Genomic DNA, 18,093 nt, shown 5'->3' on the forward strand with positions numbered 1-18,093 from the left:
AGCCTCCAGCACACACACAGTAGAGCCTCCAGCACACACACACAAACACTATAGCCTTATCTTATTCCCTCAGGTGTCTTCAGCGCTGCGGATCCTCCTGAAGGAAGGAAGAAAATAAAACTTACATGTCCAGCGTGGAGAAGCGCTCAGGAGGATCTGCAGCCTGGCTGGGACCCGCTTCTCCACGCTGGACATGTAAGTTTTATTTTCTTCCTTCCTTTCTGTCATGCAGTATTCGCTCCATAAGACGCACACACTTTTCCCCCCATTTTTTTGGGGGGAAAAAGTGCGTCTTATGGAGCGAAAAATACGGTATCTTTTTGAGTATTTTTATTTCACATCCATCAAAACTGGCGTTCTTACCAACCAAGACAGGATTCTAGCCTTGTAGAACAGGGTAAGATCTTGGTTGGCAGCAAGGTAGCCTTCGGTACATTTCGCCATGAGCGTTTTTGGCAACATTGTATCGACTTTCTATTCGGTCCAGTTTGCTCAGTTTCATGCACGGCAGTCCCAGTTGGATCTTCTGTTGCAATGCAACAAATGCCATCTGAATCTGGTGGCCCAGGTATTTCATCTGTCTCCGCAGACCAGTTAGTTGCTTCTTTGGTGGTTACATAAACAGATTCTCGCCAGGGGATGCAATTTATCAATTTAAAATTGGACTTTAATCACAAAGGATGCCAGCCTTCGAGATTAGAGGCCTTCTGTCTTCATGCTCGGTTTCAGGGTTTTTGTATTTAAAAGGAATCCAAGCTTCCAATCAATGTTTTTGAATTGTGTGCAGTCTTCATGTGGTTATAAGCGCACAATACTTGCTGCAGGGAAGGCCAGTGAAGATTCAGTCAGACCATGCCACGTCAGTGGCATACCTCAATCATCAGAGCGGTACCAAAAGTCCCTTGGCCATACAGAAATTGTCACTTCATCCTAAGGTGTTTAGTCAGTTGGTGGAATGGTGGGGTCACCCGAATGTCGACATGGTGGCATCTCAGATGAACCACAAGGTTCTCCTCTTCTGCTCCTGTGCTAGAGATCCTATGGCTGTTGCAGTAGACGCCATGTCTGTCCCTTGGAGGTATTGCTTAGTGTACATTTTTCCACCGGTAGCCATGCTTCCAAGGGTGTTAAGAAAGATAAAGAGAGAGGGTGTTCCAGTTCTTTTGATAGCGCCGGATTGGCCGCAGAGGGCCTGGTACACCGACGAGCTAAGACCTGGTGGTTGCCGCTACGCCCAGATCTATTAACTCAAGATCCCTTTTGTCATCTACGTTTACAACGTCTGGCTTTAACGGTGTGACTGTTGAAGCTATGATCCTAAGCGCTAAGGTGTTTTCGAACTTGTGGTGCAAACAATGCTTTGTGCTCGGAAACCAGCCTCTGCAAAGATTTCTCGAGTCTGGAAAACTTTTATTGACTGGTGTAAAAAGAAGGGATATCCTACTTCCTCTTTTTGCTTGGCCAGGTTACTTAGGTTCTTGCAGGACGGGTTGGATGCAGATTTGCGCCTTAGTTCTCTTTAAGGTCAGGTGTCAGCTTTTTTCTGTCTTCTTTAAAAGAAAACTTGCTGGCACACTCATTCAGGGCGTTCTTCATGTACAACCTCCATATGTTCTTCCGGTACCACCATGGGATTTTGAATTTGGTGTTGAATGCTTTACAGCATCCGCCATTTGACCCTTTGAATACAGTGGAATTCAAATTTCTATCCTAGAAAACGGTTTTGACCTTTTCTACGGCACGCACAGTTTTCAGAGCTTGCTGCTTTCTCTTACAAGTCTCCTCTTCTTGTTTTTCAAAAAAACAGGGCAGTTCTTCGAAACAGGACCTCTTTCCTTCCTACGGTTGTGTCTGGTTTTTATCTAAATCAACACATTGTTATTCCGGTCCTGAATGATTTTATGTAATCAGTTTAATGATATTTCTATTGGTTTTCTCAATGTTGTCCAAATTTTCCGAATTTATGTGCAGCGGTCTCAGAAGATTTGCAAGACTGACAATCTTTTGAGTCTCTATCATGCTCACAAAAGAGGCTGGCTAGCTTCTAAAGTAATTATTGCTAGGTGGATCACGTCTGTTATTCGTCAAGCTTATAGTAAGGCTGGGGAGCCTATCCCAGATAATCTATGCAAGCACTCTACAGGGTCTGTAAGTGCAACCTGGGCGGCCCGCTATGGTGCTTCCAGAGAACAGCTGTGTAAAGCGGCCACGTGGTAGTCTGTACACACATTCACTAACTTTTCCAAGTTTAATGTGTTTGCATCCAAGAATGCAAGTTTTAGAAGAAAGGTGTTTTGTGCCATTTCTTCTGAGCGTTCCCTCCCGTAGGGCAGCTTTGGGATGTCCCCAATGTCCCCGGTGTCCCCCAAAGGAAGACAGAGAAAATGGGATTTTTATACATGCGTAAAATCCCTTTCTCTTAGTCCATTGGGGGACACCGGGCGCCCACCCTTAACGCTTTAGTTTCTCCTACTGTTTGACATGTAGTCTTATTGGTAAGAGAATGCTGTTGTTTGTTAAGTTTATTCTCTTTTCCTGTTTCTCTCTATCTCCGCTTTCTGTGGGCTTGGTTAAACAAACTGAGGCTGGACACGAGGTGGGGTATAGAGGGGGAGGAGCTAGGGCTCAGTTAAACAGAAGTTTAAAGTGCCAGTTCGCCCTGTCCCTACTCTATACCCTAATGTCCCCGGTGTCCCCCAATGGACTAAGAGAAACGGATTTTATGCAAGTATAAAAATCCCATTATGAAAACCATATATAAGCATCCCAAAAACACATACATCTTTATATTCCCAGGCTGAATTGTGCACAATTGCACTACTATAAAGGGCTTTGCTGGTCTGTTCCCTATATACTATTGGAAGGATAACTATTATTCATATAAGACAGCATATTATCCAGATAGTTGATTTTAGATTAATAGCAATTTATTCTGAAGTAACGTATGTTCCTAGTTACCCAAATTTTCATTGGACCTTACAAATCAGGCATATAATTCTTATGGGGAACCAATTAAACTTCATCTGAATAACTGGATTAATAACATGTATAAATAATCAGCCTGTTGCTCTGATTTTGTCTCAGTTTCCTATTATCTTATACTAGTGGATCCTTCTCAGGATTTATCATCCAATAATTAATGTCTGCCCAATAGTTATTCCTTAATCCATTAATATGTAACATAAAAAAGTTCAAATGCTACTTCATTCATATTGGTTAGTAATTTGCAGCAAGCATCCATATTTAAATAATATATTGTAATTTTGCATTTGGGAGCTCTGCAGCACTAATGCTCGCTGGCCCCACTTCCAGGTTGTGACGTCACAAATGACGTTAGTTACCCGACGTACGTTTCACCAAATAGAGCTTTCTCAAGGGCCTTGAGTGCAGGCTTCATGTCTTAGATTAAGGGACGGACTGTTACATATCTATGCAACAATAAATGTATGCAAATGTTTAGTTACAGTTTGTGTGTGGCGATAATATGTTCGGAGAGCCTCCTGCTACAAGTTAGAAGTAGGATCGCTTTTGGTTAGTAAGGTAGGTTAAGTAAGGAATAGTTATGGGATTAAGTGTACCACGGCTTTGTGTAAGGTATACGGGGTGGGGGAGGGAGGAGTTAGGGGTTAGATTGTTAGACACAGTTCAATTGTTCCCATCTGTTATTATGCTGCATGCTATCTTGTTTTCAAATACACAGATGCAGTTGACATGTTTTCTATTTTTGCAGCGTAAAGTTTTTGAGTATCTTAATTCTCTAACATGGGTCATTCCATGTCAGTTCAACCAGGGTTGTCCACCACCCATCTCAGATTTCTACGAAAATTGTTTAGTTACGAGAGGATTCAAAAAAAATATTTCTGCCAAATATCTCGACTGTCTGACAATTAGTTGATTAAATATTGATTTTTCAATTTATTAAATAATTTACTTATCGCTGCTTCAGTTTATTTGAAGTATTGCGGGTGTTTATTAAGGAATCGCCACAAAATTTGGACCCTTAAGGTAACTCTTTCTCCCGAATCCAAAAATCCAAACCAAATTACTTTATCTGCCTCATGTTTTGTGTTACTGCAAAATTGCACGTTTTTCGAAAAGAATTAAAAACGCTAGTTTCAATTGACATTAGGGATCCCATTTTTTGGGGGGTGTTTAAAAAAGGTATAAATTACTACCACAAAAAAAATCAGCCGGGGTACTCTGTTTTATAGTGGAGAAAAAAAATAACGAAGTTGATGTTCGATTACTGTTGTACCGCATACATAATTTACACATTGTTTAAAAACCATACCAAAAAAGTGAACTAAACTGAGGCAATGGGATAAAACTCCCATACAGGAAATGAAACAAACAAAAAACTGATGGGAAGGGGATTCCTTTTAGAGAGACCAAAACTGAAACTTTCCCATACACGCCAACTTTTAAGATTTCTCCCGTGGGAGATCCGTGGGAGAAGTCATGTGACAAGGGGTAGGAGGGGGGCGTGGGTGACATCGTTGGATCACCATAGCCCTGCCCCCACTTTAAAATGCCGAAATTCACGTCATTGAATAGAGGAGGCGGGGCTTAATGACATGATTAAGCCTCTCCCCTCCATTCAATTGTTGAAGTCGTATAATTGGATGAACGAAAGTATATTGGTTTAATATTGTTTAGCTATGCAAATGCGATCCATACGCCACGTAACACATGGCGTGGTGCGTTCGCACGGTAAAATACGCACGCACACACTCTCATTACAACATTTAGTTATTTATATAATTCGTATTCATATTGGTACCGTTACACTGTAATTTATGAGCAGATAATATTTGGTTTATTTGTTTATATAATATGATTATATGTACATTTTAGTGTTATTAAAGGTTCAGGTTATAGGAAAGGTGTCATGCCTGATATCATATTGAAGCCCTAATCATCAGCAGCTGTCCGGTGCAGTCGGCGAAGAGATCGCACATTGCATACTTTAGTTATTGTTATTAGGGAATAATCCTTTGTATGATGCTGGCTATGAAAGGAGCAGACCCCCTGGAGAGACGACCCCCACCTTTGGATTCCTTAGATTGAATCAACCTATTACTTGTCTGCCCTGGACCCACCCAACATCTGGACCTATAGAAACAATCTACGTCATCTCTATTGTTCAAGTGTAACACTGTACTGTATATAATCATCGCTACACACCCTTTAGTTCTCAGTCAACTCTGACACAGTATTCTAACAGATATACTGTCCACCGGGTCCCGTGGGTGCGCAGCGAGCGCATGCGATTGCATTGGTATGTATTTATCTTTTGGTATTGGCTGTGCTGTACTGTACTGTATCCTAATATAATAATGTATTGAATTGTTGACTATTTACATCTGCTAAAATAAATCACTTTGTGCGTTAGAAACACAATACAATCGCTTGGGCAATGCTTATTTGAAAACGATAGAATTACTTTAATACAATGATGTGAATTTCGTTGAATGCGGGAGCTTTGCCTACTCTTACGGGAGTCCGGGAGGACTCCCTGAAATTCGGGAGCCTCCCGGGAATTCTGGGAGAGTAGGCAAGTAAGACCTTTCCAGAGAAAGAGAAAGGGAGACACAGAAAGAGTCAATCATGGCAGCTGCTCATTTGGTAGTCTTATAAATACGGACTGCCATATTACTATCTGTTCAAAAACTATTGGATTACATAGCTGGGACCACTTTACAGATGAAGAAAAAAAACTTTTGATTCTGAGAACTGAAGTTTGAAATGCAGTAACTAATGATCCTGAAACCTTAGGCTGCTACCATCATGAAAAGCTTCTGCTGCTAAGATATGAAGAATTTCAGAAAACATGCTGTAATCCTTTCTTGTCTCACAAAAAAGGAGCCAGAAAAAGCTTAAAAGTTATGTCACTGAAGTGGACCAAAGAATATGGTGACTGTTAGCTTGTTATATATTTTAGGCAAGATGATTGTGAAACCACAAACTGTGTGAGCCTGTGCGTTATTAGCGATACCTGTGACCATGTAGCTATAACTGCATGCCGTCATTACGGTAGTTATGAAACACTTAGCGAAACTATTGGAGTATATTTACTACTTTAGTGATGGTGCTAGTGCACAATACAAGAACTGCAAATTTTTTTTTAACTTATGCATCCATAGGAATGACTTCAACATTCAAGCAGAATTAAAATTTTTGCCACATCTCATGGTTAGAGTCCATGTGATGGCATTGACGGGACAGTTAAACGTCTAGCCACACGCACCAGTCTGCAAGCCGTGGAAACCCATCACATCTTGACAACTTTGGACCTGGGCAAATGAAAATGTACATGGTATAAAGTTTTTTACGTGTCACAAAACGAAATACAAGACTGCAAAACCAAGCTGCATAGCCGTCTAGAAACAGCAAACACTGTGGCAGGAACACGTTCTCATCCCAGATTTCGGCCTATTAGTAATGATGAGCTACACATATATCGATTGTCATCAGGTGACATAAAGACAGCAGGAACCACAGTTAGTGTCACTATGACCACAGTCACAAAAAACATACATAGCAGCTGTGTATGATAACATCTGGTACTTTGGGTATATCATTCATTGTAATGAGGAGGAACAAGATGTGGTGATACACTTCAAGAAACGAAACCAATCAACAAATGTGCTGTCCTGGCCTTCAAGAAATAAGTGTTTTGTCCCTTTTATTCACGTTGTCACGGGCACTAGGAGTCTTTACCCAGGGATCACCAGGTGATAGGCCTACCAGAGCAGTATAGGTGGTAATATGGTACTCTGGTAGCAGGGTGATCACGGAACAGGAAATAGCAGATGATGAGATGCTCAGGAAAGTCTATGACTAGCAGCACTGGCAATATGATGGTAATAATACACGAGGAACTGTATGGACAAAGGACACGTGAAGGTAGTCAGTGGTCTGCAGTAGCAAGTTGTACCACTGCTATAGTGAGGAGGAATGTCCAACAGAAACGAGGAGGTGATGAGACTCAGCGGTCTGCGGATAGCAAGTTGTACCGCTGTCAGAGTGAAGGAATGGAATCCAAGTGGAGGTATCCGGGGAGTCAGTGGTCTGCGTTAGCAAGTTGTACCACTGCTATGTGAGAGGATACTGGAACAGGTGAAACTGGAAACAGGGATCAGTGGTCTGCCACTAGCAAGTTGTACCACTGAATATATATGTGAGGAGGTGCACGGGGAGAGACTGCAACACAAGATATACACGGGCACCTTAACTTTGATCCACAGTAATATGCACAATATATATGTATATATGACTGAACAGCACTGCCAATATAGAAAGTCTCTTGAAGTAATCCAGCACGAGATAACACAGTCAATGATGGCAATAGACTCAGCGGATAGTAAACTCCAGAGGTGAACCAACACAGTCCAGCAAGGTATGCAATACACAGCACAGTCAATGAGAAGTATGCATACCGTGGTTCAGAAGCAGGCAGTCAGACAGGAGTGCAAAGATACCTGAACGGCAGGAGGCCGGCAGGATGCAAAGTCCAGGGATGGGTGAAGCGGTGGTCTAGTAGGTGCAGCGCACAGGTAGGTAGACCAGCAGGGAACACAGGAAAGCGTGGAGAGCGGATCAGCAGTAGATGGATGCGTAGCGCTGAGGAGTAGCAGCAGCGGGTCTCTGCGGAAACACGGAGGTAGCCAATAGCAACCAGCAGGTGCAGTAACGATGGGACACGGGAGAGCAGAGTTGAACTGGAACTGTTGATCACGGAGAGTAGCGGATAGCAATAGTGGCAGCAGTCTCAAGGAAACACGGGAGAGTTGACAAGAACTGAAGACTGAAGCGCACAGAGGCAGCGGATAGGAATCAGCCAAACAGTCACGATGAAACACAGACGGGTTGCAGGTTGAAGACTGTAGTGCACGGAGGCAGCGGATAGGAATCAGCTAACAGTCACGATGATGAAACACAGACGAGTTGCAGGTTGAAGACTGTAGTGCACGGAGGCAGCGGATAGGAATCAGCTAACAGTCACGATGATGAAACACAGACGAGTTGCAGGTTGAAGACTGTAGTGCACGGAGGCAGCGGATAGGAATCAGCTAACAGTCACGATGATGAACAGGTGAGTGGAAGTGGTTAGAAGACTGTAGTGCACGGAGGCAGCGGATAGGAATCAGCTCACAGTCACGATGATACACAGAAGGGTAGCTGTGGTATGGGAACCACAGTAGTAGAAGTGGTTTGGAAACCACAGGGGTAGAAGTGGTTTGGAAACCACAGGAATCAGCTGGGCTGAACAAACGAGGAAACACAGGAACACCTTCAGAGACTCATGGGGAATGAGACTCCAAGATCAGGCAACGTGGTGTTGACCACAGGTGCTTAATATAGGGAGTGTTGCCTGATCTGCCAATTAAGTTAAAGGAACATACACTGAAGGTTTAGAAAGGGCTGCGCATGCGCAGTCCCTCAGGATGGAGGACGGCCACGGTTCCGAAATGTCCGGGAAGAAGCACTCACAGTCCGGTGAGTGACACACGTCCTCTGTGTAACGGAAGTGCCTACTATCCAAGGAAGTACTGGAAGGCAGTATACACTTTCTGCTGACACTTTAAGGAAAATTTCAGACCGTTACAACAAGTTCCAAACAAGGGAAAAATAATGAGCTTGTTGACTCAAATTCAGTTAAGGACTTAAGTTATGTTAAAGGTTTTAAATTTCATGGTTTCTTGTGTTAATTATGTATGCGGTACAACAGTAATCGAGCATCAAATTCATTATATTTTTTTTCCCTGCTATGAAACAGAGTACCCTGCTGATTTTTTTTTTTGATTTTTTTTTTTTTTGTGGTAGTAATGTATATCTTTTTGAAACACCCCCCTAAAAAATGTGATCCCTAATGTCAATTGAACCTAGCGTTTTAAACTCTATTTGAAACATTTTGTGGTGATTCCTTAATAAACACCTGTGATACTTCAAATAAACTGGATAAAGAAGCAGCGATAAGTAAATTATTTAATAAATTGAAAAATAAATATTTAATCAACTAATTGTCACAGTCGAGATATTTGGCAGAAATAGTTTTATTGACATCCTATGTTTACTAAAAAAAATTCAGAGAAATCTGAGATGGGTAGTGGACATTTCATGTTTTTGTTGGGTGATCTGATGTGGAATGACCCACATGTGTTTTCTTAAGATGCATTGGTTGTAACAAGTTCTCTTTTGTTATCAGTACTCAATTTGGGTATATGCAGGTTGCCCTCTACCCACGGTTACATCATGGCCGATGGCTTTGAGCGGAGTAAGGGTTGAGGGACTGAGATTTCTGTCATGGAATGTAAGGAGTCTTAAAGACCGCATAAAAAGGTCCTTGGTCCTTGCACAGTTGAAAAAATATAATTCTGATATAGCATGCTTGGTTGGGGGGCGCGTTCTGGCCCTTAAGAAATTATAGGACGGCTGGGCCTACCATTCAGTTTACTCGACACACGGGGGTGTTCAGTAATATTGACACGAAATTTGTGATTTGTATTTAAGCAGGTACAACTGGACCTCTACAGTTGTTATGTATTTCTTTGAGCCCTATTGGATAACTCCCCAGTTACATTTTTGCCCATCTATGTCCCTCCACCTTTCAGTTCTAAGGTGCTTAAGCAGGCCTCCCAAGTTTATTGCAATCTCCCCTCATGGTCCGGTGGTGTGTATGGGGGACTTTAACGCCGTTATGGATTCCGTTATGGATTCCGGGGCTGACAGGTGGAGGGAGACACCACGGAATTAACCCTCTAGGTTAAAAGCGCATATGGGTTTGATAGATATATGAAGGGCCAGCTTCCCCACCAGCCAGACTTTTTATTGTTATTCCTCCTCTAATTACACATTCTCCCATAAAGATTTGGCTTTAATTTCCAGTAGCATGGCCCCCCTGGCCACAGAGGTCAGTTATCTCTCTAGGGGGATATCCGACCATTCTCCTGTGCTGTTGGTCGGTGCCCTTGTCCCACACACTGGCACTCTTTTCTGCAAGTTAAACACATTCTCGCTTACGCTGATTGGGACGGGTAGGGACCTGGTGGCAGATTGGAAGGGGTTCTTTTCTGTGAATGCCTCGTCGGCGAAACCACCTGTACTTTGGGATTTTTTAAAGCCTTTCTTCGAGGCACCCTGATCAATCGGGTGGAAGGCCGCAAGCGACTTTCCAGAGAGGAGGAAGTGAGGTTGGAACGGGAATGTTGTGATTTATAGTAGGTTTACCTTTCTAAACTTACATCTGAAGATGGACTGGTCTGGCTCCATGCACAGAAGTCATGGACTGATCATTTGGTGGACAAGTCCTCCCGCCAGCTTCTCTTCTCCGGGCACGCTATATATGCTCAGAGGGATAAAAACGGTAGACTTATGGCTTATCTGGCCAGGACTGAGCTACAAAATAACACAATCTCAGCTATAACTGACTGGTCAGGTAACATACATTATCAGACGAAACGGATAGCCATTGTGTTTAGAGCTTTTTATTCTAATTTGTACCTCCAAGGTGGATCACTCTGCAACTCAAGTATATGATTACCTGTACAAGGTGCATCTCCCTACCCTATGGAGGGCGTGGCGTGTCTGGAGGCTCCCATTACAGTGGAGCTTGAATCTGCAATAGCATCCTTTCCTTGCAGTAAAGCATCGGGTGTAGACAGCCTGCCTATGGAGTTGTACAAAAAATGTGGTACTTTCTTTACTCCTACACTACTTGCTCAATGTAATGAATTCTTGGAGGCGGATTTTTTGCCATGTTGGAGGCCCTGATAGTTCATATCCCAAAGATGGGTAAGGATCCAATGTTACCAGATTCTTATTGACTAATCTCCCTTCTTTCGACTGATTTAAAAATCCTTGCCAAAGTCCTTGCTATATGCCTGAACAAGTCAGCTCCCAGCTGATCAACCCAGACCAGGTGGGATTTATGGCTAAGGCATTCGATTCTGTGGAATGGGAATATTTGTGGGTGGTTATGTATAGACTGGGGATTGGCCCTAATTTTCTATCCTGGGTTTGGTTGCTTTATTCGTCACATGGCCAGAATTAGTATCAATGGCCATGTTACCTCCTTCTTTGACTTGGGCAGGGGCACACGACAGGGTTGTCATCTCTCCCCGGCCTTGTTTGCCATAGCTATTGAGCCACTGGCTTGCTTAATACAAACATCCTGCTATCTGTGGCCTCAGGGTCGAGGATGGGATTGACAAAATTGCATTGTATGCTGATGACATGCTTCTGTTTCTTAGAGATTCAGACATGTCTCTGACTACACTGCTGTGTTTGGAGGATTTCGGTGATTTCGCAGGCCTGAGGATAAATTGTTCCAAGTCTAAAATATTCCCTATATCTGGGGGACTTCCGGTTTGTCCTGCAGCCTCCCATTCTCTCCGGTGGACACTTAAATTTAAGTATCTAGGGATATTTTTTATATTTAAGGATATGAGTCATAAATTTGTTTGCTGACTACATACCACTGAATATTGACCTTGTGATTAACTATCTTCAGGCCAAGACTTCTACTTGGACAAAATTGCCCCTGTCCGTGTCAGGTAGAGTTGACCTAATAAAAAAGGTACTGCAGCCAAATTTCCTGAACCCACTGCACGACTCTCCGGTATATCTCCCGAGATGGCTTTTCTCCAAGATTAACAAATTCCTGCCCTCTCTGGTCTGGGGGGCAAGCGTGTGAGAATCAGGTTAGCCACTCTGCCATTCCAAAGCCTCTGTCATGATTCAGGAGTATTTCTTACTGGTTTTGGCACTACTCACCAAAGAGGCGCGGAGTCTAACGTGTTCCAGGTCTTCACCAGGAACCCCCGCAAGGAAGTATGGTCTTAGCTGCGGGAACACGCAGGTCGCGGTCCTCAGAGGGAGCAACCAGTGAAGCGATTGGATGGAAGCGGTGGCATGCAAGCCGGGTCAGAATCGAGAGATCAGTAGATGCCACAGGGGAAATCCAATGTCCGTAGTTAGGAGAAAGCCGGGTCAGGTATCAGAAGCGCAGAAGAATGGTCACACTAGCTGAGGTCAATTCACAGGGAGCACAGAATAGGAATGGTCAGGAACAAGCCGGGTAATACACAGGAGTCACAGATATAAAGTCACAGTAAAGCTGAAGCAAGGATATGACCTAATACTCTGGCACTCATCATGTGCCAGAGTCTGCTTTATATATGGGACACAGGGGGCAGGACTACCTACGGCAGTGGTGATGCTGAACACCACCGCCGGATACTGAGGATCGCAACGGGACGCGCAGCTGCCGGGAACCGGAAGTGACGGCCGTTTGCCTAGCAACCGGCCGTCTATTGTTGGAAGAGAGCGCCCGTCCCTGTGCGGAGGAAGAGACACAGGGACGGCGCGTGACAGCCTCTAGGGAACTTGCTCTTACGGGCCTTTGGGGCTATTATTTAGCCGCACAGTTGGCACATCTGAAGGAATGGTTCGGGGTTTCCCCGCCAGCCGTCCTTGTCAGTTATCTGGCCAGGTGGACAGGTTTTGTGCATCCACCTGTCCAGGCCTTGTTGGGTACCCGAGTTTCGGGAATTGTTCCACCACTACTTAGGCAAGCCTTATTGGTATGGAATGTTGTGACAGGATGGACCGCCTATGCCACCCTGCCTGTTGTTGCTGGGAACCTGCTGGGCTTACTTTGCCACAGTTTCCTTTCGTTATTACGAATGCGCCCCTCCTGCCGCAGTGGGAGGGGCCTGCTGCCACCACTGAACTCCTTTATGGCGCTCAGAACCACGTTCCTTCTGGGTCACTGACGCTGCTAGCGTATCTTGCTGCTGGTGTACCTGGGCTGGTACTCCTGACCTCTTACGGTGGATCAGGGTTTCTGTGAATGGATCTCCCCCTGGCCTATCACACTGACCAGAGCTGCAGGTAGCGGGCAGAGCGATGGTACTGGAAACGCTTGGGTCCAAACCGCAGACACAGCCGGAGAACGGATTAGATTTGGGTCTAATCTGTAGATCACAGGAATACAGCGATATTGAAGATGTTGTCAAGCAGGTCTTGAAGCAGAGCGATGTTTATTTGCTCTCACTGATTAGAGGTATCAGTTGTTAGGTCAGATGGAACATCAGAAGAATGATACATTTCAGTGTACAAGTCAGAGCTTTTATACCTTTCAGACACATGCTATTTTTAGCATCAGGATATACTCTATTTAAACAAACATAAATTTACATATATTTGCAAAGCCACTAATATTTATACTTCGCTTTGAAATTCTTAAAAACCTTGCTGTGATATCCTGCATCTTTGAGATGCAGGAAATGTAGTAGCACGGTTTAAATTAAACCTTCCTGTCTCCAAGTTAAACCTCACACATCAAAAGGTCTAATTAACACATGGCCTTTCATCAGACCGTTCGGAATTCATATTTACACAGAACAACAACAGGACTCGCAACAAGCCAGTTTCCCAAACCACAATACACCAAAGGCTTGGTAAACACAGGCTCATTGTATCAGATATATGCATAAGAAATAGGCATATCCTATAGCAAGGTTAGACAAAAAAAACAATTTTTCTACCCTGGTCTCAGAGATAACGACTTCCTATCTTGCACTAAACAAAAATAAGTGCAAATGCAATTACATAAATAAGTGCCCTGCGCTATTTGCTTTAAATACATTTTTACCAAAAGTTATTTAATAGTGATCCAGTCACAAATGTGCTCCATAGAGTGATGGATACTGTTGGGATAGACCCTGATAATCCGATTTGGTTTAATTCCACTCTTCCTGAGTTGTATAAATTGCGGCAATTTCCCCAATGGCGTGTCGCATCCATGAGTCAACTTTATGCCAACGGTGTTCTTAAATTCTTTGCGCAACTGCAATTATAATTTCCACTCCCAAGCTGCCTATTCTTTACTTATCTGTAGCTCCGACATGCCCTGGAACCCAGTTTGGCATAACTCATATTACTTTTGGCATGGCCCCTCTCTGCTTCTGGGACAGGTGGGCACAACAAAGACCATCTCCATTCTGTACGCCAATGTGTTTTTCCTCCTTGCTTCTGATGACTTTGGTGGGCTGTGGATGAGGTAGGGAGGTGGACTTAGGTGGCTATAACTGGAGTGCCATTCTTGACAGTGCCAGGGAGGCCACCTACTGTACCAGGTTTAGGCAGGTGCAGTTATACGTAATACACAGTCCATTACTCCCCACACAGGTTGCACCAGATGGGTGTCTGAACTAACTCTGTGTGCCCAAAGAGTGGGGGAACCCCTGCTGACTTCTGGCACCTCCTCTGGGATTGTCCTGTGATTGGGGACTTGTGGATGGAGGTGGTGGAGGGGATACAGGCGTCAGGATCCCTTTGCTATTTCCTAAAACCTGTGTGTTTGGTATCGGTGTGTATTTACTACTGGGCAGGAACGCAACCAGATTAGTGACCAACCTCCTTGTATTGGCTAAGGTCATTATATCGCCGTAAGTGGATGGCCGGTGATGGGCCTAATTTTTCTGCCTGGGTGGCTTTGGTAATCAAGGTTGTGGGACACGAGCAGTTCACTTACCAGTCCAGAAACAAAAACACACATTTATTAAACATACGATTGCACACAACACACAGTTCATGTTCACACCTGTCAACAACCATGTCTGTTTCTCTAGTTCAGTGTAAATAGTATGTGTGAGTTCAGGGGCGGATTGGGAACTCAAAGTGGCCCTGGAAAAAATTGTGGATGTGTCCTCATGTGGGTGGGACCAAATCAACTGTAGGCATGGCTAACACAAAAGGAGGCGGGATTAGTACAAAGCTGGCTATACCCCTAGAGGTCTGCCTAGCGCTGCAAAGCGCTATGCTGCCCATTAAATACCACCCTTCCCCCAACATTACAACCCACAGGACAAACATGTCTAAATTGGGAGGTATGATTATTGGCTCACCCACATAATGACTGCCTCCTCTGCGCACAGGTAATGGGTACCCTTTGACTAATACATTGAAAATAGAACAAAATGAGCAACTCATTTTATCTATAGCAAACCTGTAGCAGAAAATGTAATCACAATATACGTATTCGTAATAACGGTGCAGACGAACTGCCAATATAGAAAAATACAGTTGGCAGACTGTCCTGCTCTCTCCTACCTGCTCTTGTTGCTTTCCCTACCTGTGGCTGTTGGTGTCTTTTGCTCAGTTGCTGCTTGTCTGGATCCTGGGGCCTTATTCGGGGGAAAAAAATGGACACATGAAATTTAGAAAACTCCAACCAGCTCCAGCATTAAATCAATAGCACTCACATTTAATAAATAGGCCTCCCTCCAGCCCCAAAATTATCATAATAGTATTCACATTTGATAAATAAACCTATTTCTCTACATCCAAACAAGCCCAGAAATAAATAACATTTAAGTTTAATAATTCATATTCACATTTAATTAATAGACTTCATTCTCCCCAAACTCAGAACCACTTTCAATTAATAGCCCTCAAACCACCCCATCTGAAATTAATATCCCCCACTATTTAAATAAATTGCCCCACCATCACCACACAAATAAAATAGCAACCAATTAGCCTCTACCTCACACCCACATTATATTACCATAAGTACCCATGCCCTCACACCCACATTATATTACGGTAAGCCCCCGTGCCCTCACACCCACATTATATTACCGTAAGCCCCCGTGCCCTCACACCCATTACATTGACATAAAAAAAACCTGCACGCACACAACAATGACATAAGCCTCCTGCCCACACACACACATACATACATACATACATACATACATACATACATATCAATGATATCCGCCTCCTGCCCTCACACACACACATAACAATATCATCAGCCTCCTGCCCTCACACATGCATACATAACAATAATATCAGCCTCCTGCCCACACACATGCATACATAACAATGATATCAGCCTCCTGCCCACACACATGCATACATAACAGTGATATCAGCCTCCTGCCCACACACACACATACATACATACATACATACATACATACATACATACATACATACATACATACATACATACATACATAACAATGATATAAGCCTCCAGCCCTCACATACATAACAATGATATAAGCCCCTTGCCCTCACATACATACATAACAATGATATAAGCCTCCAGCCCTCACATACATAACAATGATATAAGCCCCTTGCCCTCACATACATACATAACAATGATATCAGCCTCCTGCCCTCACACACACATACATACATAACAATGATATCAGCCACCTACACACACACACACACACACACACACACACACAACAATGATATCAGCCACCTGCCCACATACACACACATACATACATACATACATACATAACAATGATATAAGCCTCCAGCCCTCACACATACATAACAATGATATAAGCCCCTTGCCCTCACATACACATACATATATTAATATAAGCCACTTGTCCTCACACTTTACACTGAATTAACCCCCCGCCTTCACACTTACCTTGTTGAAGCCGCGTTTCCTGCAGTGCACACATGGGACGGCACCGGTCCCATGGTGCACGTCCCATGTGACATCTGGGATAGGACAAGGCCACGCATAGGGGGATGGAGGTAAGCAGGAGAAGATCCATGGCCACTAGGTAGTTCACCACTGGCACCCTGAGCATGTTCCCCCGATTCCCCCCCTCTCCGTCTGTGCTGGAGGGTGCTGCTGACATGCAGTTATCCCAGCAGTCCGGAGATTTAAACAAAAAACAAAAAAATGTAATGCGAAAAAAAAGATTACATCAGGAGGTAAATGAACGGCCTCATACCATCGGCCGCCCGGTAAAATACCCGGTATGGCCAATCCGCCCCTGTGTAAATTCATGTTTTTGATCCTGACCTTAATCTGCAGACTCAAGTAATCCCGAGGCAGATTTTATGGTAATAGTAATATTACTTAAGAATCTAAATGGGGTTCAATGAAAGTGGGTAGAAAGTGGGTTTACATTGTCTTAAAAATGATAAACCACAGATTTTATATATGAAAGTAAAATAAAGCACCAAAAAATTTTTATCTCCAGTTTAGCACCACAAACGTTTAATCATATGCAAATTCAAAGTGGTTGAACTTCCTAATAACTCCAAAATAACACCCTTGTACATACAAACTGATATTAACAGCATTTGGAAAACTTCCTTTAACTCAAAACTCCTTTTTAAACTTTTTTATTTTACTTAAGAACGGATGTTTTAATTGCAGTGTTTAAGAATAAGCATTACTTCGGACAGTTAGGTTATTTTGGAAATGTAATTTTAGCATACACAAAAAAACAATAACAAAACTCCAATGTAAGGGGTCATGGAGGGCTCTCTTGGCTAATACAGTTCTTTATAAGAGAATTTTTCACAATTAAAGTTCTGTCTTCTGACCATAGGCCCAAGTTTGTTTTGCTAATGAATACTGTTGCACTTTCCATAGAGCTGAGAAACACCAGATCATTGTACTTATTTTCTTGTTTGTTTGTTTTTTTTGCTTTTCCTGTAGTGCAAACAAATTTTAGGTTTTCTACAGAGAGATGTTGCAAAACTAGAAGAAAACTGTGAGCCTGATTCTTCTGAGCAGTGACCCTGAAAATATAAGATCTCCGTGGCATTGGTTAATTTGTTTTTATTTTTTAATGTCCCCTGAACTTGTCAATGTTACACTTGTATTGTCCTTCATATCCCTATGATTTTCTGGTTAGTAACATCAGTTATATAATCTTGAATGCCACTGCTAATATATAAGCATTTTCTCAAGCGTTAATCAAACCGGTAAAGTAGCAATGACTAGAGCTATAAGATAGGGCGACAAAGTGCTGAAATAATGTGGAACTTAGCCCACATTATTTTTATTTTAGGTGGAGAAATACTTTGTCAAACATGGCTGACCCACCTTTTTCTATGTTGTTTGTTTGTTCATGATTTTTCACAGCTAATGTCTGTTCTATACACTTCATATTTCTTTTAGGTTGTAACTTGATGTAATGGAGCTCTTTGTTGTAACAAATGTCTTTCTTCATGTTTTATGTTGAATTTGGGTATTCTCTGTTTATCAGGTTTCATTTTGTTTTTGTTAAAATGCATAAATAAAGTGGA

General features: G+C 43.0%; 1 protein-coding gene across 3 annotated transcripts in view; it reads left to right on the forward strand.

The window, feature by feature from the left end:
* Nucleotides 1–18,093, forward strand: part of LOC142144541 (protein Mis18-alpha-like) — a 28,024-nt gene extending 9,931 nt beyond the window's left edge. Inside the window, exon 6 of one of the 3 annotated variants that reach the window (XR_012689736.1) lies at nucleotides 17,501–18,092. Coding sequence is in view for 2 of the 3 variants with exons in the window: in XM_075203546.1 (XP_075059647.1) it covers nucleotides 17,501–17,581 (81 nt within the window). In the remaining variant the exon portion in view is untranslated. Of the gene's footprint in view, nucleotides 1–17,500 lie in introns of all 3 variants that reach the window. The other 2 variants (XM_075203546.1, XM_075203545.1) reach the window with 2 other exon arrangements.

This window comes from Mixophyes fleayi, chromosome 3, assembly GCF_038048845.1.
Source record: "Mixophyes fleayi isolate aMixFle1 chromosome 3, aMixFle1.hap1, whole genome shotgun sequence".
NCBI lineage: Eukaryota > Metazoa > Chordata > Amphibia > Anura > Limnodynastidae > Mixophyes > Mixophyes fleayi.